Source organism: Heptranchias perlo, chromosome 5, assembly GCF_035084215.1.
Source record: "Heptranchias perlo isolate sHepPer1 chromosome 5, sHepPer1.hap1, whole genome shotgun sequence".
Taxonomy (NCBI): domain Eukaryota; kingdom Metazoa; phylum Chordata; class Chondrichthyes; order Hexanchiformes; family Hexanchidae; genus Heptranchias; species Heptranchias perlo.
This window is the reverse complement of record NC_090329.1, coordinates 23,726,898-23,754,514: the sequence shown is the minus strand read 5'-3', so window position 1 is coordinate 23,754,514 and position 27,617 is coordinate 23,726,898. Positions and strand designations below refer to the sequence as shown.

Here is a 27,617-nt window from a genome sequence, read left to right as displayed (position 1 = left end):
CATGGGATAACTCTAGCAATAATTCAAATACAATACAACTTGCATTTATATAAAGAAACGGTTCTGTTTGTTATCCTGGGCATGTTACTGAAGGCTTACCTAGATATCAAGACCAGTGAAGAGACTCTCAAAATCATAGTGAGTTGGGACTCACCAGAGAGCGATCTAAGTTATGAGAGCTGAAAAATCTGGATATAAATAAACCAAAAATGTAACCAGAATATCAAAAGATTTGAGGAGTGAGCAACAGAGTGGAATTAAGCTCATCAGTTACCGATCTACTGATTGACTGAGATGTGTTGTTGCCTGGTGCAGTTCTCGTCTTTTGTCGAATGGGGAGTTCTTTACCTAGCATCCATAGCGGCAGAGAAACCGCTCTATCTCTGGAATAGAGCCGTGCTAGCATTTAATCCCAGAAATAGAGCCGCACAAGCGCTCAGTCCCAGAGATAGAGCGGTTTCTCTGCTGCTACAGATGCTGGGTAAAGACTCCCCATTCCACAAAAGCTGTTTCTTTCACCCGCTGCCGTCTCGCGCCGACCTGCACGTCCTGTGTTTTAAGTTGTAAACGGACTTGGTGTGTTGAAGGCGGTCCGTAGTTCGTAATTTGCGAGTGTCCGTGGTTTCAAGGTGCAGCTTGTATCTGTTACAATATAAGTTATTTGGGACTGGTTTTGGTTTTTTGCAGGTGTCTGTTTTTTGGGGGTGCCCGTTTGTACAGGTTTCGCTGTACTGAAAACTGGCTTGGGCAAGGAATGGAATCATAGAATAGAATCATAGAAAATTTACGGGACAGAAGGAGGCCTTTCGGCCCATCGTGTACGCGCCGGCGCTGAAAATGAGCTGCCCAGCCTAATCCCACTTTCCAGCACTTGGTCCATAGCCTTGTAGGTCATGGCACTTCAGGTACACATCCAGGTACTTTTTAAATGAGTTGTGGGTGTCTGCCTCTACCACCCTTTCAGGCAGTGAGTTCCAGACCCCCACCATCCTCTGGGTGAGAAAATTTTTCCTCAGCTCCCCTCTAATCCTTCTACCAATCACTTTAAATCTATGCCCCCTGGTTATTGACCTCTCTGCTAATGGAAATAGGTCCTTCCTATCCACTCCATCTAGGCCCCTCATAATTTTGTACACCTCAATTAAATCACCGCTCAGCCTCCTCTGTCCAAAGAGAATAACCCCAGCCTATCCAATCTTTCCTCATAGCTAAAATTCTCCAATCTTGGCAACATCCTTGTAAATCGGCTCTGTACTCTCCCTAGTGCAATTACATCCTTCCTGTAATGTGGTGACCAGAACTGTACACAGTACTCAAGCTGTGGCCTAACCAGTGTTATATAGTTCCAGCGTAATCTCCCTGCTCTTATATTCTATGCCTTCTTAATCACCTTATCTACCTGTCCTGCTATCTTCAGGGATCCGTGGACATGCACTCCAAGGTCCCTCACTTCCTCTACACCTTTCAGTATCCTCCCATTTATTGTGTACTCCCTTGCCTTGTTTGCCCTCCCCAAATGCATTACCTCACACTTGTCTGGATTGAATTCCATTTGCCACTTTTCTGCCCACCTGACCAGTCCATTGATATCTTCCTGCAGTCCACAGCTTTCCTCCTCACTATCAACGACAAGGCCAATTTTTGTATCATCTGCAACTTCTTAATCAAGCCCCCTTATATTTAAGTCCAAACCATTAATATATATCCCAAAAGCAAGGGACTTAGTTCTGAACCCTGTGGAACCCCACTAGAAACAGCCTTCCAGTCACAAAAACACCCGTCCACCATTACCCTTTGCTTCCTGCTACTGAGCCAATTTTGGATCCAACTTGCCACTTTCCCTTGGATCCCATGGGCTTGTACTTTTTTGACCAGTCTGCCATGTGGGACCTTGTCAAAAGCCTTACTAAAATCCATGTAGACTACATCAAATGCACTACCCTCATCAACTCTCCTTGTTACCTCCTCAAAAAATTCAATAAAGTTAGTCAGACACGACCTTCCTTTAACAAATCCATGCTGACTGCCCTTGATGTCTCCGTGCCTTTCTAAGTAACGGTTTATCCTGTCCCTCAGAATTGATTCCAATAATTTGCCCACCACTGAGGTTAGACTGACTGGCCTGTAATTACTAGGTCTATCCCTCACTCCCTTTTTAAATAATGGTACTATGTTAGCAGTCCTCCAATCCTCCGGCACCACGCCTGTATCCAGTGATGATTGGAAAATGATGGTCAGAGCCTATGCTATTTCCTCCCTTGCTTCTTTAACAGCTTGGGATACATTTCGTCCGGCCCTGGTGATTTATCTACTTTCAAAGATGCTAATCCCCTTAATACTACCTCTCTCATTATGTTTATCCCACCCAATATTTCACACTCCTCCTCCTTAACTACAATGTCTGCATCGTCCCTCTCTTTTGTGAAGACAGATGCAAGTATTCATTAAGAACCATACCAACATCTTCCGCCTCCACACATAGGTTATCTTTTTGGTCTCTAATAGCCCCTACTCTTTCCTTAGTTATCCTCTTGCTCTTAATGTATTTATAAAACATCTTTGGGTTTTCCTTGATTTTACTTGCCAATATTTTTTCATGCCTCTCTTTGCTTTCCTAATTTCCCTTTTAATTTCACCCCTGCACTTTTTATACTCCTCTAGGCTTTCTGTAGTATTCAGTTCTCAGTGTCTGACATAAGCTTTCCTTTTCTGCCTTATCTTACCCTGTATGCTCCTTGACATCCAGGGGGCTCTAGATTTGGCAGCCCCACCCCTTTTCTTTGTGGGAACATGTTTACTCTGCACCCCGTGAATCTTCCCCTTGAGTGCCTCCCACTGACTACCTTCAAGTAGCTGTTTCCAGTCCACTTTTGCTAAATCATTTCTTAGCTTAGTAAAATTGGCCTTTCCCCAATTGAGAACTTTAACTCCTGTTCTATCTTTGTCCTTTTCCATAACTATGCTAAAACTATCACCAAAATGCTCTCCCACTGATACTCCTTCCACCTGCCCATCCTCATTTCCTAAAACTAAATCCAGAACTGCCCCCTCTTTTGTTGGGCTTGCTATGTACTGGCTAAAAAAGTTCTCCTGAATGCAATTGAAGAATTTTGCGCCCTCTATACTCTTCACACTGTTTGTGTCCCAGTTAATATTAGGGTAGCTGAAATCCCCTGCTATTACTGCTGTACTGTTTTTGTACTTTTCAGAAATTTGCCTACATATTTGCTCTTCTATCTCCCTCTGACTGTTTGGGGATCTATAGTACACTGTCAGTAGTGTGACTGCCTCTTTTTTTGTTCCTTAGCTCAACCCATATGGTCTCATTTGATGATCCTTCTAACATATCATCCGTCCTCACAGATGTAATTGTTTCTTTAACCAAAATTGCCACCCCCCCTTCTTTTATTATCCCCTTCTCTATCTCGTCTGAAAACTCTGTAACAAGGAACGTTGAGCTGCTAATCCTGCCCCTCTTTAAGCCATGTTTCTGTAATAGCTAAGATAACATACTGCTATGTGTCTGTCTGTGCCCTTAGCTCATCTGCTTTATTTACTATACTCTTTGCATTCTTTATTTACTATACTCTTTGCACTGCCAAACTCCCTTGGATTGGAACATTTCAAGGCGGGATGGAATCAGAGTGGATAGAGTTGCCATAGCAGATACGACTTGGACAGGCAGGAATGAGTTTCTCAAAAAACAGCAGTATTAAAAAAATTCAAAAAATGCAGATGTTGAATACAATAATCTACCGAAAGGTTATGTTTGTACCAACGAAGCACGTCTTTCTAAATACGAATATGAGTTCTATATGATGTCACTTGCAGTTTGAAATCTGAAGAGTTAAAGTACTTCGCTGTTGAAAGATACAATCCTTAACAATAAGTTATTATACAGTACAGAAGAAAGGGGACTCTCTTGTATAACCCAGTGATTTACCACACTTAACCTTGTTATGCTCAATTACACAAATTAAAGCCTCTTGAAGCTAAAAAGAACTACAAAGCGGCAACAGTTAAAGCAGATGTGGCCTAAACATAAAGAAATCAACAATTGTGTCAGCCGTGGCTCAGTGGGCAGCACTCTCGCCTGAGTTAGAAGGTGGTGGGTTCAAGTCGCACTCCAGAGATTTGAGCACAAAATCTAACTGATACTCCCAGCGCAGTACTGATGGAGTGCTGCACTGCTGGAGGTGCCGTCTTTCGGATGAGGTGTTAAACCACGTCTGCCCTCTCAGGTGCATGTAAAAGATCCCATGGCACTATTCGAAGAAGAACAGCGGAGTTCTCGCTGTGTTCTGGGGCCAATATTTATCCCTCAACCAACATCACTAAAACAGATGATCTGGTCATTATCACAAGGCTGTTTGTGAGACCTTGCTGTGTACAAATTGGCTGCTGCGTTTCCCTACATTATAACAGAGACTACACTTCAAACCGTACTTCATTGGTAGTAAAGCGCTTTGGGACGGCCTGAGGTTGTGAAAGGCGCTAAATTTAAACAAGTCTTTCTTATGGAAGCTTGCCATGTGGAATTACACCTTTCTGTCAGTGGTGGTGCTGTAGTGCCTCAGTTTTACATTACTAAGCTCCTTCCTTAACCTGTACTGCAGAGAGACGTCTGTGGTGCAACCCATCTATATTCTGCTTCCCAAATTCCTGTAAGTTTTACTATTTAACTATAACTAATAATATCAACTCAAAGTATTATTTAAAAATAAGGGCAGTATGTATGACTTTAAAATAGGGACTGAATTCTGCCTACATGTCCTAGTCCAATTATCCTCCGCCCTTTAACACCACTTAATATACTCTCCACTTGCTCTTGACCCTCCGTGCACTACCATGGGAGATTGATTAGTCCAAAACAAAATTACTAAGGAAAATTTAAAATATCACTTGAAATCCTACGTACCAACCACTCCCTTTTGTGTTTTGATTTCCTCTCCTTTCTCCCGTAATCTAAAGTCAGTGGGCCAGATTTTGCTGTAGCAAGGCATCTAATGGCGTCTGCCATTAGTTAGACTTGTCCCCAAATCCTTAAGCTCAAAAAATATTTGTCCACTAGTTGCACAAGCTCAAGCTGGTAACGGTGCAGCGAGGGAAACAGGGCATCTGGGACCTGAGTGAACAGGGCAAGCAACAGGGTATCTCCTTAACTAATCAGATTTAAGGATTGGGAAATAAACAGACGAAGGACTGAAAAAGAGTGTGAATTAGAGTGGGTGTATTCAATGTCGAATCCAGTACAGAAAGAGAAATAAAGAGAAGGAAAGAACGATTGGATTAAGAGAGAGAGAAAAAAAAGAAACAAAGGAAAAGTAAAAAAAAAAATTAAAATTTGACATTTTTAAAATCACCTAAAACAATTCACAACCTGAAGGAATGAGACTCCACACTTATAATAGTTAATTTTCAGTGCCAGAGAGGTTGATTAGCAGTCATTAACACTTATCATGTCGTTAAAAGTGTACCTACGCTTGTAATTACTAGCCCTAAATATCTGCGGCGGTTTAGTTCGTATCCACCATGCAAATACAGCAACATCACGACATTCAACGCATGTCAATGGTGAGGCAGACAGCGAGATGCCGTTCTTGCGAAGCTAATGGCGGTGTGGCACAACTTGGACAGCAACTTCTGGATATTTGCAATTAACTAAGCATCTGACCCTCACCTGAAGTTCCTGTATCATTTGCACATAAATAATGGCGAGTGCCATTAGCCTCACCGTTATTTTGACTTCAAAATCTGGCCCATTAAATTATTCAGAAAGGATCGAAGCTCAGAAAATCAGGATGTAGAATCAGTATGGGTGGAGCTAAGAAATAAAAAGGGGCGGAAAACACTGGTGGGAGTAGTTTACAGGCCCCCTAACAGTTATATTGTTGGACAGAGTATACATCAGAAAATTAGAGGATCATGTAACAAGGGCAATGCAATAATCATGAGGATCTTTAATCTTCATATAGATTGGGCAAACCAAATTGACGAAAGTAGTTTGGAGGACGAGTTCATGGAATGCATTTGAGACAGTTTTCTAGAACAATATGTCGAGGAACCAGCTAGGGAACAGGTTATTTTAGAACCAGTATTGTGTAATGAGACAGGATCAATTAGTAATCTCATAATAAAGGATTCTTTGGGAAAGAGTGACCATAATATGACAGAATTTCATAATGAGTTTGAGAGTGATGTTGTTAAGCATGAAACTAGGGTCTTAACTGTAAACAAGGCTAATTATGTAGGTATTGGGCGAATTGGCTAAGGTAGATTGGGAAATTAGATTAAAAGATATGGTGGTAGATAAGCAATGGTGAATATTTAAAGAAATAATTCATAATTCCCAATGAATATACATACTCTTAAGGAATAAAAACCCGATGGGAAATGTGATCAAACCGTCAAACCATGGCTAACTGGAGAAGTTAAGGATAGTATTAGATTAAAGAAAAGGCGTACAATGTTGCCAAAAAGAATATTAAGCCTTTGGGAGGGTTTTAGAAATCAGCAAAGGATAACCAAGAAATTGATAGAGGGAGAAAATTGATTGAGAGTAAACTAGCAAGAAATATAAAAACAGATTGTAAGAGCTTCTACAAGCATATAAAAAGGAAGAGATTCCTTAGAGGCAGAGACAGGAGAAATTATAATGGGGAATAAGGAAATGGCAGAGATGTCGAACAAATATTTTGTATCAGTCTTCACAGTAGAAGACACAGAAAATATACCGGAAATAGTGGGGAACTAAGCGTCTAATGAGAGGGAGGAACTTAAAGTAATTAAGATTAGTAAAGAAAAACTATTAGAAAAATTAATGGGACTAAAAGCTGACACATTCCCTGGATCTGATGGCCTACATCCTAGGGTTTTAAAAGAGGTGGCTGCAGAGATAGTGGATGCATTGGTTTTGATCTTCCAGAATTCCCTAGATTCTAGAACAGTCCCCATGGATTGGAAGGTAGCGAATGGAACCCTGCAATTCAAGAAGAGGGCCAGTTAGCCTGACATCAGTAGGGAAAATGCTAGAATCATAATATGATTGGGCACAGTCAACACGGTTTTATGAAAGGGAAATCGTGTATGACAAATCTATTAGCGTTTTTTTGAGGGTGTAACTAGCAGGGTAGATAAGGGGGAATCAGTGGATGTAGTACATTTGGATTTTCAAAAGGCATTTGATAAGGTGCCCCACAAGATCATGGGATTGGGGGTAATATATTAGTATGGATAGAGGATTGGTTAACGGACAGAAAACAGCGAGTAGGAATAAACGGATCATTTTTGGGTTGGCAGGCTGTAACTAGTGTAGTGCCGTAGGGATCGGTACTTGGGTCTCAGCTATTTACAATCTACATCAATGACTTTGATGAAGGGACCGAGTGTAATGTATCCAAGTTTGCTGACAATACAAAGCTAGGTGGGAAAATAAGCTGTGAGAAGGATGCAAAGAGTCTGCAAAGGGATATAGACAGGTTAAGTGAGTGGGCAAGAAGATGGCAGATGGAGTATAATGTGGGGAAATGTGAGGTTATTTACTTTGGTAGGAAAAATAGAAGAACGGAATATTTTTTAAATGTTGAGAAACTATTTAATGTTGGTATTCAGAGGGATTTGGGTGTCCTTGTACACGAAACACAGACAGTTAACATGCAGGTACATCAAGCAATTAGGAAGGCAAATAGTATGTTGGCCTTTATTGCAAGGGATTGGAGCATAAGAGAAAGGAAATCTTGCTGCAATTGTACAGGGCTTTGGTGAGACCACACATGGAGTATTGTGTACAGTTTTGGTCTCCTTATCCAAGGAAGGATATACTTGCCTTAGAGGCGGTGCAACAAAGGTTCACTAGGTTGATTCCTGGGATGAGAGGGTTGGCCTTTGAGGAAAGATTGAGTAGAATGGGTCTATATTTTCTGGAGTTTAGAAGAATGAGAGATGATCTAATTGAAACATACATGATTCTAAGAGGGCTTGACAGGGTAGATGCTGAGAGGATGTTTCTCCTGGCTGGTGAGCCTAGAACTAGGGGACATAGTCCCAGGATAAGGGGTGGGCAATTTAGGACTGAGATGAGGAGGAATTTCTTCACTGAGGGTTATGAATGTTTGGAATTCTCTACCCCAGAGGGCTGTGGATGCTTAGTCGTTGAGTATATTCAAAACTGAGATTGATAGATTTTTGGACGCCAAGGGAATCAAGGGATATGGGGATCGGGCGGAAAAGTGGAGTTGAGGTCGAAGATCAGCCATGATCTTACTGAATGGCAGAGCAGGCTCAAGGGACTGTATGGCCTACTCCTGCTCCTATTATGTTCATCCCCTTTTATACCCCATGAACTGCATTCAAATGGATACTGTGGTGCGTTAGCAGCCCTCTTCCTCTGTTACCATCTTGGAAAAACTCTAAGGGGTTATATTACAGTGAACAAGTCTCTTTCTGAAACTTAATTCTTCCATTCTTTCTAAAAAAAAACCGATCCCCAGATTTATTAAGCTAGCCTAGTACTTGCTCGGCATCCTTCCAACCCCACCTCATATTCAAAACCTATCCCATACCTGTGTGCCTTTTTGCATTGAGTTGCTACCACAACATATCCAGGAGCAAACTGTTAGATTCTGAGATTAGTTTCATTGTGTTGAGAAAGTTGCCATAGAACCATAGAAAAGATACAGCACAGAAGGGGGCCATTCGGCCCATCGTGTCCATGCCGGCTCGAAAAACAACTGGGTGCCCATCTAATCCCACCTTCCAGCACCCGGTCCGTAGCCCTGCAGCTTACAGCACTTTACGTGCAGGTACTTTTAAAAAGAGTTGAGGGTCCCTGCCTCTACCACCAATTCGGGCAGCGAATTCCATACACCCACCACCCTCTGGGTAAAAAAAGTTTTTCTTCATATCCCCTCTAATCCTTCCGCCAGTTAGTTTAAATCTTTGCCCTTTGAGTTCTTGAACTCTCCGCTAGGGGAAACAGGTACTTCCTGTCTACTCTATCTGGGCCCCTCATACTTTTGTACACCTCAATCAAGTCACCCCTCAGCCTCCTCTGCTTCAAGGAAAACAACCCCATCCTATCCCAATCTCTCCTTGTAGCTGCAGTTTTGAAGCCCTGGCAACATTCTTGTAAATCTTCTCTGCACTCTCTCCAGAGAAATTATGTCCTTCCTGTAATGTGACCAGAACTGCGTACAATACGCCAGCTGTGGCCTTACCAGCGTTTTTTACAGTTCCATCATTACATCCCTGCTTTTGTATTCTATACCTCGGTTAATAACAGAGAGCATTCCGTATGCCTTCTTCACAACCTTATCTACCCGTACTGCCACCTTCAGGAACCTGTGCACATGCACTCCAAGGTCTCTCACTTCCTCTACCCCTCTCAATATATTCCCATTTACTGCGTATTCCCTTTTACTGTTTGCCCTCCCTAAGTGCATTACCTCACACTTCTCTGGGTTGAACTCCATTTGGCACTTATCTCCACCAACCCATTGATATCTTCTTGGAGTCTACAGCTGTCCTCTTCACTATCAACTACACGGCTAATTTTTGTGTCGTCTGCAAATTTGCCAATCATGCCCCTACATTCAAGTCCAAATCATTAATATATACCACAAACAGCAAGGGGACCCAACACTGAGCCCTGTGGCACACCACTGGAAACTGATTTCCATTCACAAAGACATCCATCGACTTTTACCCTTTGTTTCCTGTTACTGAGCCAATTTTGGATCCAATTCGCCACATTTCCCTGTATCTCATGGGCTTTTACCTTTCTGACCAGTCTGCCACGTGGGACCTTGTCAGATGCCTTACTAAAATCCATGTAGACCACATCCACTGCACTATCCTCATCAATCCTCCTTGTCACTTTCTCAAAGAACTTAATCAGACTTGTAAGGCATGACGTTCCCTGAACAAATCCATGCTGACTATCCCTAATTTAACCATGCCTTTCCAAGTGACAGTTTATCCTATCTCTCAGTATTGATTCTAATAGTTCGCCCACCACCGAGGTAAGACTGACCGGCCTATAATTGTTCGGCCTTTCCCTCGTACCCTTTTTAAACAATGATACTACGTTTGCAGTCTTCCAGTCCTCCGGTACCTCCCCTGTGTCTAGTGAGGATTGGAAAATGATCCTCAGAGCATCTGCTATTTCCTCCCTGGCTTCCTTCAATAGCCTAGGAAACAATCCATCCGGCCCTGGTGACTTATCAACTTTCAAGGATTCCAGTCCCTCTAGTACTTCCTCTCTCGTTATGTTTACCTTATCCAATATTTCACACATCTCCTCTTTAACTGCTACATCCGGATCATCCCTTTCCTTTATGAATACGGAGACAAAATATTCATTTAAAACCCTACCCACATCCTCTGCTTCTACACACAAGTTACCCTTATCCCTGATAGGTCCCACCTTTTCCTTGGCTATCCTCTTGTTCTTAATATACTGATCTTTGGGTTTTCTTTAATCGTACTAACTAATATTTTTTCATGCCCTCTCTTTGCTTTCCTTATTTCCTTTTTTATGTCATCCCTGTACTTCCTATACTCCTCTAGGCTTTCTGCAGTATTTAGTTTTCTGTGACAGTCATAAGCTTTCTTTTTCTGCTTTATCTTGCCCCGTATATCTTTATCTTGCCCTGGGGCTTTAACTTAACCAGAGCACGTGGATCAATCTGAGGGCTTCAGGCCCAAATGTTAACACTTTTGATACATACTCGGATACTTCATTGAACATCTGCCACTTTGCTTTCCCCCAGTAGAGGTAGTTGAGGCACAGAGTTAATGCATTGGTTGTCCAAAGTTAAAGAGCCAGATGAGCAGGCCTCTCCCTTTTTTTCTTTAATACCATCCATCCTTCCTTCCAACACAATGTTCACTCAGACCTCTCCACACAATAATCTCTCCCAAGCCTAAACCTTAAAACAACAGGCTGCAATTGGGTATATCTCTTGTGCAGATTGCCTAATATCCTCAATCTATTATTTTTTAAACAAAATTAGAAAATCCTCCGCCAATGTCTAAGGATAAAAAGATGATCTTAGCACCTTCTACGTTAACTTTCAGATGGACAAGATAGAAGTGGGTGTATAGGACACAGTTTCAAAATTGCAGATGTCACAAAAGTTGGAAGTGTAGTAAACAGTGAGGAGGATAGTAATAGACTTCAAGAGGACATAGACAGGCTGGTGGAATGGGCAGAACATGGCAGATGAAATTTAACGCAGAGAAGTGCGAAGTGATACATTTTGGCAGGAAGAACGAGGAAAGGCAATATAAACTAAAGGATACAATTCTAAAGGAGGTGCAGGAACCGAGAGACCTGGGAGTATATGTGCACAAATCTTTGAGGGTGGCAGGCCAGGTTGAGAAAGCAGTTAAAAAAGCATTCGGGATCCTGGGCTTTATAAATTGAGGCATAAAAATACAAATGCAAGGAAATTATGTTGAACCTTTACAAAACACTGGTTTGTCCACAACTGGAGTATTGTGTCCAATTCTGGGCACCACACTTTAGGAAGGATGTGAAAGCCTTAGAGAGGGTGCAGAAAAGATTTGCTAGAATGGATCCAGGGATGAGGGACTTCAGTTACGTGGATAGACTGTAGAAGCTGGGGTTGTTCTGCTTAGAGCAGAGAAGGTTAAGAGGAGATTTGATAGAAGTGTTCAAAATCACAAAGGGTTTAGATAAAGTAAATCAAGAGAAACTGTTCCCATTGGTGGAAGGGACCAGGCAGGTGGTGCAGGAGTATCTCGCTCTCTAACCAGTATTCAGTAAATACTGGTGAGGGCGATGGTTCCTCTGGGGAGTACAGCTGGAGCCAAGACCACAACACTATGGGTGGCTCAGCTGTATGGGGGGGGGGGGGGGGGAGGAGGAAGGTCAGGAAAGCAATAGTGATAGGGGTTTCAATAGTTAGGGGAACAGACAGGCGTTACTGTGGCCACAGACGTGATTCCAGGATGGTATGTTGCCTCCCTGGTGCCAGGGTCAAGGATGTCACTGAGTGGCTGTAGAACATTCTGAAGGGGGAGGGTGAACAGCCTGAGGTTGTGGTCCACATCTGTACCAACGACAAAGAGGGATGAGGTCCTGCAGGCAGATTTTAGGGAGCTAGGAAAGAGATTAATAAGCAGGTCTTCATAGGTAATAATCTCCGGATTACTCCCGGTGCCACGCACTAGTGAGTATAGAAATAGGAGGATAGAGCAGATGAATGCATGGCTGGAGAGATGGTGCAAGAGGGAGGGCTTTAGATTTCTGGGGCATTGGGACTGGTTCTGGGGGAGATGGGACCTGTACAAGCTGGAAGGGTTGCACCTCAACAGAGCTGGGACCAATGTCCTCGCGGGGAGGTTCAGTAGTGCTGTGGGGGAGTGTTTAAACTAATTTGGCAGGGGGATGGGCACCAGGATGTAGCATTGGAAAGGAGAAACAAGGTGCACAAAGGATTGGGAGAGACAGATAGCACTAGAGTAAGAAATAGTACAGTATTAGGTGGGAATAAGAGAGAAAACAAGAAGGTCTAAGATAGGTTTACAGTACATGTATGTAAACGCACGAAGCATCATAAATAAGGTTGGTGAGCTGCAGGAGCACATAGCCACATGGGAATATGATGTCGTGGTGATAACTGAGACCTGGCTCAAAAAAGGGCAGGATTGGGTACTAAATATTCCTGATACAAGTATTCAGGAAAGATAGAGAAGCATAGAAAGAAGTGGGGTGGTGGCAGTATTGACTAAGGAAAATATTGCAGTGCTGGAGAGAGAGGAATTCCTGGAGGGGTCAAGGACAGAATCTATTTAGTTAGAGTTAAGAAACAATAGAGGTGCCATTGCACTACTGGGTGTAATCTATAGGCCACCAACTAGTGGGAAGGATACAGAAGAACACATTTGCAGGGAAATTACAGAGAGGTGCAAGAACCATAGGGTAGTGATAATGGGGGGCTTCAATTATCCTAATATAGACTGGGATAGTAATAATGTAAAGGGCAGGGAGGGGGAAGAATTTCTAAAGTGTGTTCAGGAGAACTTCCTTGATCAGTACGTTTCCAGCCGAACGAGGAAGGAGGCATTGCTGGATCTGGTTCTGGGGAATGAAGTGGGTCAAGTGGAGCAAGCGTCAGTAGGGGAACATTTAGGGAACAGTGATCATAGTATCAAAGTTTAGATTAGTTATGGAAAAGGACAAGGAGCAATCTAGAGTAAAAATATTTAATTGGAGGACGGCCAATTTCAGTGGGTTGAGAATGGATCTGGCCTGGGTAAATTGGAATGAAAGATTGGCAGGTAAAACTGTAACCGAACAATGGGCGGCCTTTAAAGAGGACATGGTTTGGATACAGTCCAGGTATATTCCCATGATGGGGAAAGGTCGGGCAATAAAGCCAGAGCTCCCTGGATGACGAAAGAGATAGAGAGTAAGATGAAGCAGAAAATGGGTCTTATGACAGATGTCAGGTTGATGATACAAGTGAGAACCAGGCTGAATATAGAAACTTCAGAGGGAAAGTGAAAAAGGAAATAAGAGGGCCAAAGAGAGAGTATGAGAATAGACTGGTAACTAACATAAAAGGGAACCCAAAAGTCTCCTATAGGCATATAAATAGTAAATGGGTAGTAAGAGGAGGGGTGGGCCGTTTATGGTCCAAAAAGAAGACCTGCTCATGGAGGCAGAGAGCATAGCTGAGGTACTAAATGAGTACTTTGCATCTGTCTTTACCAAGGAAGAAGATGCTGCCAAAGTCACAGTAAAAGAGGAGATAGTTGAGATACTGGATGGGTTAAAAATTGTTAGACAAGGTACTAGAAAGGCTGGCTGTATTTAAAGTAGATAAGTCACCTCGTCCGGATGAATGCATCCTAGGTTGCTGAGGGAAGCAAGGGTGGAAATTGTGGAGGTACTGGCCATAATCTTCCAATCATCCTTAGATATGAGGTGCCAGAGGACTGGAGAATTGCAAATATTACACCTTTGTTCAAAAAAGGGTGTAAGGATAAACCTGGCAACTTCAGGCCATTCAGTTTAACCTCAGTGGTGGGGAAACTTTTAGAAACGATAATCCGGTACAAAATTAACAGTTACTTGGACAAGTGTGGTTTAATTAAGGAAAGTCAGCACAGATTCGTTAAGGCAAATTGTGTATAACTAATTTGAGTTTTTTGATGAGATAACAGAGAGGGTTGATGAGGGCAATGCGGTTGATGTGTATGTGAACTTCCAAAAGGCGTTTGATAAAGAGCCACATAATAGGTTCGTCAGCAAAGTTGAAGCCCTTTCGTCAGAACTGGAAGAAGTTAAAGATTTTACAGTTTTTAAGCAAGTACAGAGCCGGACAAAGGGGGAGGAGAGGAAGAAACAAAAGGGAAGGCCTGTAATAGGGTGGAGGGCAAGAGTGATTAAATTACAAAGGGTGATGGTGCAAAGCAAGAAGGGTGGTAATGGGACAGGTAAAAAAACAAAAGATAGGTGTAAAGGAGTTGTAAATGGCAACAGCAGAACATTACCAGCACCTGCTGTCCGAAAATTGAGAGCCCTGGTTATGATCTGAAATTATTGAAGTCAATGTTGACTCCGGAAGGTTGGGGACCCGATTGTGGTCCTGGGAGGGAAGAGAAAGGGTAAGGGCAGACGTGGGGGAAATGGGACGGACACGATCGAGGGCCCTGTCTTCTGCCTCAGTCTTCCCCCGGTTGTGCAATTTTGGCTTTATTTTTGGTCAGTTCCTGTTGAAGCAATGCCACATCCTGTTTTGCCTTATCTGTTCTTTTGACTTATGCAATTTTTGACATTGCAAGGCGGGACTGATTCCATCGAGCCACTGCTGCTGGCAAGGTCTCGTAAGCTCAAACAAGATTTTTATCCCCTATGTTCTTTGCTTTGCTAAAGGTTCAGAAAATGTAGGGAGGCTTTGTCAGAGTGCTTCTGTTGTCCAATTACCTCAGTTCAAACTTTCACGAATTCGGGTTGATGACTTTTGGAGAGAACCATCACCAATTTATGGCATCGCACAACTGTGGTACATCTTAATTAATCACAAATCTGCTACTTCCACCCCTTCAATTTCTTTCCTTTACCCTGTGTCTTGTATTTTTTCACCCTTCTTCAACTTCTTTATTCTCTTGCTGCCACTTTTTAATTTTCTCTCTTTGATTTATTCTTTCCCCTTCTTCACTCTTTTTTTTCCCCTGCTGTTCCTTTCCTGTTTCACTCTGCTGTTGTTTTTCATTTGCTGTGGTATTCTTTCTTTCTGTAATAATCTTTTGGTTTCTTTGCTGAGGATTTCATTAATTTCACTCTGCTGGTACTTTTTCTTCTCTCTCTACTTTATTTTTATCCCTCCCGCCCCGCTACTTTTTACTTAATTTATGTTTTCTTTTTGCTCTTCCCGTATCTTCTGTACTGAATTCCTGATCGTTTTCTTTTCAGTGATCGTGTTTCCCCTTGGTAGGGTAGGTTGAGGGGTAGATCAGGGATGGATCAGGGATCGCTGTGCACTGTGGAAAGTTGCAGGAAGGAGACAAAGGGCCACTGGAACAATCGGAGCCTCAGTACCTGGGTGCAATGACTAATGTCTAAATTTTACATCTGGAATTGTTACAGCACAGAAGGAGGCCATTCGGCCCATCGAGCCGGTGCCAGCTCTTTGCAAGAGCAATCTAGTTAGTCCCATTCCTCCACTCTTCCCTGTAGCCCTGCAAATTTTTTCTCTTCAAATATTTATCCAGTTCCTTTTTGAAAGCCATGATTGAATCTGCTTCCACCGCCCTTTCAGGCAGCGCATTCCAGATCATAACTACTCGCTACCTAAAAAAGTTTTTCCTTATGTCGTCGTTGGTTCTTTTGTCAATCACCGTAAATGTATTAAAAAAAATGCACCAACCTCCAAGTGCTGGTACAGCTCAGGTTGCAGAGATACATTAGGAGCAGGAGGGCCGCAGGTGAGCTGGGAATCAGACCTCTGGGCTAAATAAACAAATTGAACAAATGTTAGCCAAATTACAGCTGTGAGACAAACTGGATTGGGGAGGCCAGCACCAAACAGAATCAGCAAAATAGCAAAAAACCTTCAAGATACTTTGATGACAACAGATTAAAAATAATTGGGAGCCCTTCAAAAAGAAATGTGGCTGTATAAGTGATGACATCCTGGAAATCCACCCACTGATCTCATAATTCACTGCCACCAAATTGGTAACTATTCTAAATCTGCTCAATCTGGGCAGTAGCAGAAGCTGCATTTTGAAGTTCCAGGTAGAATGAAACAAGATCTCTAGAATGTGTATCTTGGAGACCACAGTGAAGGAAGATGTTCTTAACTTGAAAGGTATCTACAACCTTTGCAGAGATAATTTCAAATATGATGGACTGTGCACAAAATAGTCCTCCATCGGGATACAGATGCTAGGTTCTTCCCCATAAGATGAAAGAGGAGATAGGCGTGAGAATCGGAATAGCTTCATACAGAGGGATATGGCCTATTGTGTCTGTCCACATCGGGGCTATCTGCTGACCCATTTCCCTGTACTCTTAAATATTTATTTTTCAAGTGTTTTAGCTGTTTCTTTTAACTATCGTGATTGACTTGGGTTCAATAACAATTGATGGCAGTGCACTCCATATTCTAATAATCCTTGCCTGAAAGCATTTCTCCTAACATTGCCCTTTATGCTTCTGGTGCTAATCATAGATTTACGCTTCCTTGTTACTCATTTGCCAATCAATGAAACCAATCTTTCACTCTTTATTTACTCTCTGAAATCATTTCAAAATTTTGAATACTCCTTTATGATTTCACCTTCATTTTCCCTGCTCTAGTGAATGCAGCCCTAATTTTCCACAAATCATCATCACAACATCTACTCATTCCTGACAACATCCTGGTCAATCTACCTTATACCTGCAATATCTCCAATAACAGGCTGATGACAACGGCACACAGTGCTTCAACTGTGGCATAATGCAGCCCCATTAGCTGAGTATTGGTGCATGGCAGAAGGGGAGCCTCCAGAGGAGGAAAGAAAACAAAATCCTGGTGATGGAATCAGCAAGTAATGGTTGAGAAAACAATGTTACGTGTTACATGTGACTACTTGTCAGACAGAGTTTCACTCCACTGTTTCCTCCTGCCTGGAGGCTCCTCCCTCCCCCCCTGCAGAAAACCTCAGGTATTGAACTGATTGTCGTTCTGATCTCAATCCCTACCTTAAAATAGCTCTCTAACATTGGTCCATGTAATTTACAGATTTCTCTGAGTTTATTTGCACGTGCAAAATGGCTGCTGCTCCCACTCCTATTTTTCCATTTCCAGGCTCTGTTCTCTCCTCCTCTTCGTTTAATTCATCCATGACCCCTTTCACCTTCTCCTTCTTGAGCACCATGCCTCCCTCAATCCTTCTTTCCCCCCACTACTCAACTCTACTCAGTCTAACTTCCCCCCCTCTTGTTGTCCCAGGCTCAAGTTCCTCTTGAATGAATCCACAGCCTCCTGTTTGGTACTCTCTGCTTTGTCCCTCATGATCTCAGTTTATGTTTCTGCCAACTGTCTCACCCCCCATTCCTGAAGACCAGTTTGCTTCTACAGGGCTTATAACTCCAACTCTATCCGCCATTTGTCTCTTCCACTCCCCTCCAACCTCCCTAGTGGATTGTAAATCACCAGCCTGCTTCGTATTGCCCTTCAGTACGTTCATTATTGTGAGTAAGACCCTCATCATTCATTACCTCACCACGGAGGAATCCATTGACAGAGATTACTGGTGGCAATTTCTTCCCTCTCACCGAAACCTCCTTGCCTGCTGCTGTGTTTCATTATGTCTGTGAAAAAGGGCTCCCCAGCTCTGTCACTAATTCGCTGTTAGACTCCCAAGTCCCCCAAACTCATCCTCCACACGCCACAACACCTCTGCTGCTGTAGACCTGCTAAATTGCTCTGTTGCCTCTTCCTTTGACACCCTTGTACTGCCAAATCGCTCACCATCTCCCACCCTTGCTATTTATCCTGGAACAACTTCCAGTTTGTCTTCCTTAAGTCAGAGGGCCCCACACTCGAGTGCACCTAATACACATCCAGTCTAATCATTTGATTCACACATGTCAAGCATTACTGTGCTGTCCTTTCCTCAACCAAATCCTTTACTATTCCAGAATGCTCCTGGAAGCCAAAAACATCTCAAGCCTCCTTTTCTTTATGATTAATTGCCTCTTCAAACTCCTTTCCCCAATTTCCTCCCCCATCTCTTGCAATACCAAGTACAGAGAGTTCATAGATTTCTTTGTCTTTAATGTTGAGACCATCCGAGCAGCAGCTTCTGCTGCTGCCTCTGCACCCAATCTTCCACCTATTCTAGCTCTAAAACCCATCACTGCAGTTTCGCTCTCATCTCCCTCCACCCTCCAAACTCACCTCTTAAATGTGACCACCTTTCTGCTCCCTTCAACCCTTCACTCAACTCATAACCACTCAACTACCCCTTCTAGGCAATATTGTGAATGGCAGAATTTACTCAGACGTCATTCCTCTCCGTTTCAAAACTGCTGTCATCACTCCACTACTCAGAAAAAGAAAACCCACCCCTTGACCCATTCGTCCTCTCAAATTATGACTCCATGTTTAACCTCCATTTCCTCTTTAAGGTAATGGTTATGTGGTGTTAATATTGGCTATGTGAAATTAATAGTTCTCTAATGTAAACATTTCAGATGCTGGAATAGCTTTAATACTGTAATTGTTTTTTTCAGTGTCACATTCACTGCTTCCCCTCAGTGATTCAATTGGTAAATGTTTCAGTACTGAGTCATACGCATCAGAAAAGTCCCAGGCTTGATTCCCACTCTGGGTTAAGTTAGCTGATCTAGCCAAAACAGCGCTATCCCAGAGCTCGGGAGGAAGAGAGTCATCTTAAGTATGACTCCCCACCACCCCCACCCCCGCCCTCCCCTCCAAATAGTGTATGGGTGCCAATATTTTACATATGCCAAGTGACAGGACTGATTTTTTTATCCAGTGCCCCCCCGCTGGAAAGTATGGATGTCAGCGAAGATGGGATCAGGCTCAGTTGTGGTGCCCCTCACAATTGATAGCTTGTCAATAACCCAGTGTCTGGGCTCACACAGGAAGAATGCCATTGTGGCGAGGTGGAACCATATCACAGCATAAATTTGCATCTTCAAGAAAGAAGTGATAATTGGGTAGGGGTGGAGCGAATGATTGCATTGCTACAGAATTGAATTGCTGACTCGCTGTGCGATTAGTGGCACCTGCCAGAAGCTGATTAACACGGTTGTGAGAAACTGCGTATTCGTTTTCAATTAAGGACAATAGCAATGCTAATTGAATGAACATAATTGAGTTCTCTGCAGAATGGAAGACTTACAGCTTGGTTTTTATATGCAAACAAATTGTTCCCGATGCACAGTACACAATATCCTAGACAGCGGTATGGTTCACTGTATTGCTTTTAGCTATTAGCAATAAGAGGAGACAGTATCCAATTTGTCAGCCTACCTTGTGCATGCTCTGAACTGCTTAAAATGTTAACTGACACTCTGTACACTGGCATGCATCCAAGTTGCAGTACCGAACTGTGACTGGTTTCAAAAACGTACCTGAATATTCAAACAAATCTTTTTTGAGTCCATAGTTAATACCCTTGTTTGTCAATATTATCTACTATATGACATAAAAATAGTAGTGTCATTAGGATTTTAGTAACATATAGTGATGTGTGAAATGTTCATACTGTGTCCATAATCAGAACTGTAAAAGCACCCAGTAGCATAATTCATGATTTTGTCCTTACCCCACGGGATCTGTCTGGAGAGAGCAATTTGAGCTCATTAACATGAGGTGATTTGCCTGGCACTTTTGGTGGTATCGGTGGGAGCGTTTCAAGGTGATTATGTGTAAGGAGTTATCGCACAAGAGGTGTATTCATACAACATTAAAGTGCATGGGTTTAAGTATGATTCATGTCCCTCCCTGCCAATATTTTAAATATGCCCAGTGCTGCTGATGATTAGTGATATATTATATACAATAGTTTTTAGATATCCTTTTTAGAACAAATTTGAAGACAATACTTACAGTCAGAGTCATATAGAACATCGTAGAGAAAGTACAGTCTATTTTCATTACTAAATGAATTATGAAGCGTGGATGAAACAGTACATCTGTTATGCTGGAATATGTGATGCTTTTTTGCAATGGAGATCATCCATGTGATATCACATGATGCCATGTGATTTTAACATTTCTGAGCCTGGAGCTCAGCTTTTTTTCCGTTCATATCATTGTGGTTTAGGGTGGAGAATTACAATAATTGGCTTCGAATAAAAACTTACAAGATCTGTGTGGGAGCTTGAAACTGCAGATATCCACAGTGGAACAAGATGCCTGAAAGATGTGAAGGATAAAATGTGTAATTCTTCATAATCCTTTATTGCCTGAAATCAGTTTCTTGTGTGATATTATGCATGGTAGTTAAGTAAAACAGGGGTGAGTTCTTATTTTTTTTAAATGTAATTTCTGTGAAATTTGTAAGTGGCCTGGATTGTAATATTGAATTAAAAAAAATTTGTTCATGGGACATGGGCGTTGCTGGCAAGGCCAGCATTTATTGCCCATCCCTAATTGCCCTTGAGTTTCTTGAACCGCTGCAGTCCGTGTGGTGAAGGTTCTCCCAAACTGCTGTTAGGAAGGGAGTTCCAGGATTTTGACCCAGCGACGATGAAGGAATGGCGATATATTTCCAAGTCTGGATGGTGTGTGACTTGGAGGGGAACGTGCAGGTGATGTTCCCATGTGCCTGCTGCCCTTGTCCTTCTAGGTGGTAGAGGTCGTGGGTTTGGGAGGTGCTGTCAAAGAAGCCTTGGCGAGTTGCTGCAGTGCATCCTGTAGATGGTACACACTGCAGCCACGGTGCGCTGGTGGTGAAGGGAGTGAATGTTTAGGATGGTGGGTGTGGCGCCAATCAAGCGGGCTGCTTTGTCCTGGATAGTGTTGAGCTTCATGAGTGTTGTTGGAGTTGCACTCATCCAGGCAAGTGGAGAGTATTCCATCACATGTGCCTTGTAGATGATGGAAAGGCTTTGGGGAGTTAGGTGGTGAGTCACTCGCTGCAGAATACCCAGCTTCTGACCTGCTCTTGTAGCCACAGTATTTATGTGACTGGTCCAGTTAAGTTTCTGGTCAATGGTGATCCCCAGGATGTTGATGGTGGGGGATTTGGCGATGGTAGTGCCGTTGAATGTCAAGGGGAGGTGGTTAGACTCTTTCTTGTTGGAGATGGTTATTGCCTGGCACGAATGTTACTTGCCACTTATCAGCCCAAGCCTGGATGTTGTCCAGGCCTTGCTGCATGCGGGCATGGACTGCTTCATTATCTGAGGAGTTGCGAATGGAACTGAACGCTGCAATCATCAGCGAACATCCCCATTTCTGACCTTATGATGGAGGGAAGGTCATTGATGAAGCAGCTGAAGGTGGTTGGGACGAGGACACTGCCCTGAGGAACTCGTGCAGCAGTGTCCTGGGGCTGAGATGATTGGCCTCCAACAACCACAACCATCTTCCTTTGTGCTAGGTGTGACTCTAGCCACTGGAGAGTTTTCCCCCTGATTCCCATTGACTGCAATTTTACTAGGGCTCCTTGGTGCCACCCTCGGTCAAATGCTGCCTTGATGTCAAGGGCAGTCATTCTCACCTTACCTCTGGAATTCAGCTTTATTGTCCATGTTTGGACCAAGGCTGTAATGAGGTCTAGAGCCGAGTGGTCCTGGCGGAATCCAAACTGAGCATCGTTGAGCAAGTTATTGGTGAGTAAGTGCCGCTTGATAGCACTGTTGACGATACCTTCCATCACTTTGCTGATGATTGAGAGTAGACTGATGGGGCGGTAATTGACCGGGGGATTGGATTTGTCCTGCTGTTTGTGGACAGGACATACCTGGGCAATTTTTCACATTGTCTGATAGATGCCAGTGTAATGTAGAAGGTGCTTGACAAGTAGTCTTATCACTCATCTACTGTTCTGTTGTGTTAAAAGTCAAAAACTTTACTTTTGTAATCACTATAGGAGGTAAACCTTTCAAATATTGTAGCAAGGAAATCTGAGAGTTGTATAAAGGAGATTGTGGCATTGTCTACTCATGAAACATTCTGAACAGCTTTTGCTTCTTTCCACAGCTCAGACATGAGCAGTGCCTGTAACACGTTGGCACGGGAATTCCTGACAGATGTGCATCAGCTTTGCAATGCTGTGGCTCAGAGGTCCGAGGGCAAGGAAGAGGAGGAAGAAAGCCACATGGTCGCATTGGGAGAATACCTAGTTCAGGGTCGAGGATACCTACTGCTTAGTACCTTGGATTCCATCATTGATCAGGTACTGAAGTAGTTTACTTCATGGCAATGGGGATGTCTCATGTTTACCTCAATGATTCTCGACTCCAAACTGTAGGCTTTGAGAAGGCAATGAGACAGGCATGGACTTCCCCTTTCAGGTTGTCCTATATTCCGTGATTGGAGCATTTGAACAAATCTGTGCTGGCTTGATCATCTCAAAAATGTCTAAATGTTTACTAATTTGATCTTAAATTATGTATTCTAAGAGTCTGCCCACAATTATATTAGACTCACTGGGCTACAGTTACCCAGTTTATCCTTCTGTTCTTTCTTGAATGGGGGCATCACGTAGGCTACCACCTTGTTCTACAGTACAATTTACATATCCGAGGATTGAAAAATTGAGGTCAGAGCTTTTGCTGGGTCCTTTCTGACTTCCCTCAACAGTCTATGGTGTGCCATCGGGGCCTGGTGACTGACACACCTCGAGTCTTTCTAATGTCTTCAGAAGCAACTCCTTTTCTACAATTAATTCTGAGAAATGTTCCATATTCTCCTCTAGTACAGCTACATTCTAGCTTCCACTGAGATCTCTAAAAATTCATGCAAAATATTTAATATCTCTTCCATACCTTGAACCTCCACAACTAGATTTTGCCTTCGTCCCTGAGCAGTCCTATGTTCTCTAACTATTGTTTTACTTTTACTATGCTTATTTCCTTTTATATTATCTGCCAGCTATTTTTGTACTGTATTCTCATTTAGTTCTTCTAATCTGCCTTTGTACTTCTCCACTACACTTTCCTTATGATTTTCTTCAGTACTGTTAAGACTAGTTTTATCAAATGCCTCCCTTTTTTAAGTTTTAGTTTAGTTTTAATCTCTCTATCCATGGAGCTTGTATCGTTTGATACATCCTCTTATAGAAATATATCAATTTGTACTCCATGCATCTCATATTTGAAGATTCAGCACTGCTGATCCGTTATCCTTTTTCTAGGCCAGCACCTTTATCTTTAACTGTTCATTAACTTTTTCTATTTTTTACAATAAGCCTAACTGTGTTGTAGTCGCTATTTCTCAATTGCTATCCTATTCTCATCAGTTACTTCCCCCCACTTTATTCCCCAGACCTAAATCGTCTAACATCTCTTTCCTTGTTGAATTAGAAACATACTGATCTGGGAAGCAGTCTTGGATGCACTTCGATTACCGTTTTCCTAGTCTTATCTTGGGATAGTTAAAATCTCCCAAATATAACGCCTTGTTGTTCTGTAATATCTTTCTGAAGTATCTGCAGATCTCTCTTTCTACCTCATTTCGATGGTTTGTGGCCTGTAATGGACCTAAGAATTGTACCATTTTCCTTGCTATTCCTTAACTTTATCCATATGGATTCTGTCTTTATGCAATCCCCTTGAACATTCTTAAGATCTAGTGCTATGAATGAATCCTTTATTAATGCTGCCACATCATCCCCTTTTATCTCTTTCTATCTCCTGAAAACATTATAACCAGTCCTGTTTGAACCTAACCCACATCTCCATTATAGCTACCAGATCATATCCCTCCATAATTATTAATGCTTCAACTCTCTTATTTTGTTCTGAATGCTTTGTGCATATATACTGCTCAATCCTGATTCCAGTTTTTGTAACATTGATCCTTATTCTTTTTCCTCGTCATCTCATTTAATTTTTTGATATCTCTCGCACCCTCACTATCTTAAAGCCTCCTACTTTCCCTTTCTCCTCTGAAATTTTCTCACTATTTATTTATTTTAGCTATGACTTCTGCTTCTACTCCAACAGCTTTATTAATCCTCCTGTCCCATTTGAGTCGCAAATTTCGCCACACATCTGCCATACTCGTTTAAATCCCCTCCTACTGCTCTATTTACTTTACAAGGACATTGATACAATTTAGGTTCAGGTGATGGCCCTCGCTTGCTTATAGCCTTCCTTTGTTCCAGAGCTCAATCCAGTGCCCCGAGATTGAGAACCATTCCCTCCTGCGTCAGTGCAGTAGCCACGCATTGACCTGCTAATCATCCACTCCATAAACTATCCATTGCATACTACGGGAAGCAATCTAGAGATTACTACCCTTAAGGTCTTGTTTATCAGTCTAGTGCCTAACTCCTTAAGCTCCTTCTGCAAGACCTCAAATGTACTTCTATCCAAGTCATTGGTTTTAACATGCATCACAGTGTTTTGCTGCTCTCTCGCCTTTCCCAGATTTTGTTTCACCTGTCCTGTGATATCCTTCACCCTGGCACCAGGGAGGCTGCATACCAACTGGGACTCTGGATCACAATTCCAAAAAAGGCTGTCTATTCCCCTGACTGTAGAATCTGCCACTACCACCATTTTCTTAACCTTGTGGTCCACTCATCTCTCCCTCCTACATAGTCCCTTGCTCTATGATGCCGCAGTGTCACTGTCTGCTCCACTATTGTTCAAACTAAATACCTATTTGACAGTTCCAGTAATTAAGGAGTTTCCTGTATCTATAACTCCCGTTCTCTCTTTCTACACTGTCCCTGTGTACTGAACTGTCTACCTCAGCCAGCATAGATTCAGTAGAGGAAGATCTTGCTTGACAAACTAGCTTGATGTCTTTTAAGTGTTACAGATAAAGTAGATAGTAGAATTCCATATGATATGGACATAGAGAAGATGTTTCCACTTGTGGGGAGTCCAAAACTAGAGATCATAAATATAAAATATATAAAAGATAAGTCATGAGGAAAGAGTAGAGAATCTTAGTTCTACAGTACTGAAAATAGGTGGTTAAACGGGGACCTCATAAAGGTATGTAAAATATAAAATGGTATGGTTGAGGTAAACTTAGGATATTACTGCAACATAAGCCAGGAAGCTAGGACCAAAGGACACGAGTGAAAGTTGGTAAATATTTGGACTAATGTCCTGGCTGGGGTAATAGAATAATATAGCACCTTAGGAGGCCATTCGGCCCAGTGTGCCTGTGCTGGCTCTTTGAAAGAACTATCCAAATGGTCCCATTCCCCTGCTCGTTCCCAATAGCCTTGCAAATTTTTCCCCTTCAAGTATTTATCCAATTCCCTTTTGAAAGTTACTATTGAATTTGCTTCCACCACCATTTCAGGCAGTGCATTTCAGATCATAACAACTCGCTGCGTAAAAAAAATGTCCTCCACTCTCCTCTGGTTCTTTTGCCAATTACATTAAAGTAATTCCTCCTACTCCCTTAACCTGAGACAGTTCAATGCAATAAGAACAATTCCCAAATCATGGAGGTTATAACTGACCTTTACTGCCAAAAACACTCCAGCACCCAGGTGAGGTAAGCTTAGATAAAAGAACATCGTCTGCTTACAAAGGTATCTTAGTTTTGTTTGCCTGCTGCTCAAATCACTCAAATATCTGGAGTTTGAAATAGCCAAGGCAAAAAATAGGATGACATGGGAGCACAATTAAACTTTTTTCAGGTTTGAAATATTTGAACACAATCTAGGTATTGTCACGACACTGTCCTCAGATGAGCCATTAAAGCGAGACCTATTTGCTTGTTCCGATGGGCTTGAACGATCCCTTCACACTCATGGAATTCTCCTGGTGCTCTGACCAACATTCATCCCTCAATAGCACTAATCATAGAATCATTGAAAGGTTACAGCACGGAGGGAGGCTATTCGGCTCATCGAGTCCGCGCCGGCTCTATGCAAGAGCAATCCAGCTAGTCCCATTCCCCTGTCCCTTCCCTGTAGCCCTGCAATTTTTTTCCTTTCAAGTATTTATCCAGTTCCCTTTTGAAGGCCATGATTGAATCTGCCTCCATCACCCCCTTGGGCAGTGCATTCCAGATCCTAACCACTCACTGTGTAAAAAAGCTTTTCCTCATGTCACCTTTGGTTCTTTTGCCAATCACCTTAAATCCATGTCCTATGGTCCTTGACCTTTCCGCCACTGGGAACAGTTTCTCTCTCTCTCTCTACTCTGTCTAGACCCTTTGTGATTTTGAAAAGCTCTATCAAATCTCCTCGCAAGTCTCTGTTTCAAGGAGAACAACCCCAGCTTCTCCAGTCTATCCACGTAACTAAAGTCCCTCATCCCTGGAATCATTTTCGTAAATCTTTTCTGCACCCTTTCTAAGGTCTTCTCATCTTTTCTGAAGTGCAGTGCCCAGAACTGGACACAATGCTCCAGTTGTGGCCGAACCAGTGTTTTATAAAGGTTCATCATGACTTCCATACTTTTGTGGATTGTAAACAATTTTACAACACCAAGTTATAGTCCAGCAATTTTATTTTAAATTCACAAGCTTTCGGAGGCTTCCTCCTTCGTCGAAGGAGGAAGCCTCCGAAAGCTTGTGAATTTAAAATAAAATTGCTGGACTATAACTTGGTGTTGTAAAATTGTTTACAATTGTCAACCCCAGTCCATCACCGGCATACCTTTGTGGCCCATGCCTCTATTTATAAAGCCGTATGCTTTTCTAACCGCTTTCTCAACCTGCCCTGCCACCTTCAACGATTTGTGCATATATACCCCCAGATCTTTATGTTCCGGTACCTCTTTTAGAGTTGTGCCCTCTAGTTTATATTACCTTTCCTTGTTCTTCCTAATCGTTCATCTGATTGCTTTACCTGGAAACTAGCTGTGTGCAAAACATTTGTTTACTTTAGCAATTGCACTTTAAAGTAATTTGTTACATCTGAAGCTTTTGAGATATTTCTGACTTGTAATTAGGTACCATGTAAATGCAAGTCTTTCTTCTGAAATAGATATTTTAAAAACTGCCGGTTATCAGAAGAATTGGTTATTTGAGTTAAAGCGTTGTTTGCAACAAAATTAATGAAGGTGTTCCTTTCTTCCATTGTTAGCTTCAGTTACCTTAAAGCTCCATGTCCAGAACTAATTTTTAATGGAGCTGAGAAACAAAGACATCCATGATTTGAATATCCCCAGAGATAGCCGTGTCAAAATTGTCATGGTCCGGAAAGATAAAGATCTGATGTGTTAAAATGTGGTCAATGCAATGATTATGACTGTAGCAGTTGGAGTGAGGTCTCTTAAATATTTAACATTGCCATCTCACTGGACTGTAGTAGCAGCTCTGAAAATAACAACTTGACTATGTTTCTTATTTAATCTTTTCTCAGAACACACATTATTTGTTTTTAATTTTCACTTGATGTGTCTCTTCGCTCCGCAGTGAGGAATTCTTTCAACATGAAAGGTTTGAACTGCCTTATTATTAGCAGCATTCACAGAG

At 42.3% G+C, this 27,617-nt stretch overlaps 1 protein-coding gene across 2 annotated transcripts in view; it reads left to right on the top strand.

Moving 5' to 3' along the window:
- Nucleotides 1-27,617, top strand: part of lyst (lysosomal trafficking regulator) — a 258,955-nt gene that overhangs the window by 84,559 nt on the left and 146,779 nt on the right. For both annotated transcript variants that reach the window (XM_067984126.1, XM_067984127.1), the window contains exon 3: nt 22,203-22,398. In XM_067984126.1, coding sequence (XP_067840227.1) covers nt 22,203-22,398 — 196 coding nt within the window. The remainder of the gene's footprint in view (nt 1-22,202; nt 22,399-27,617) is intronic.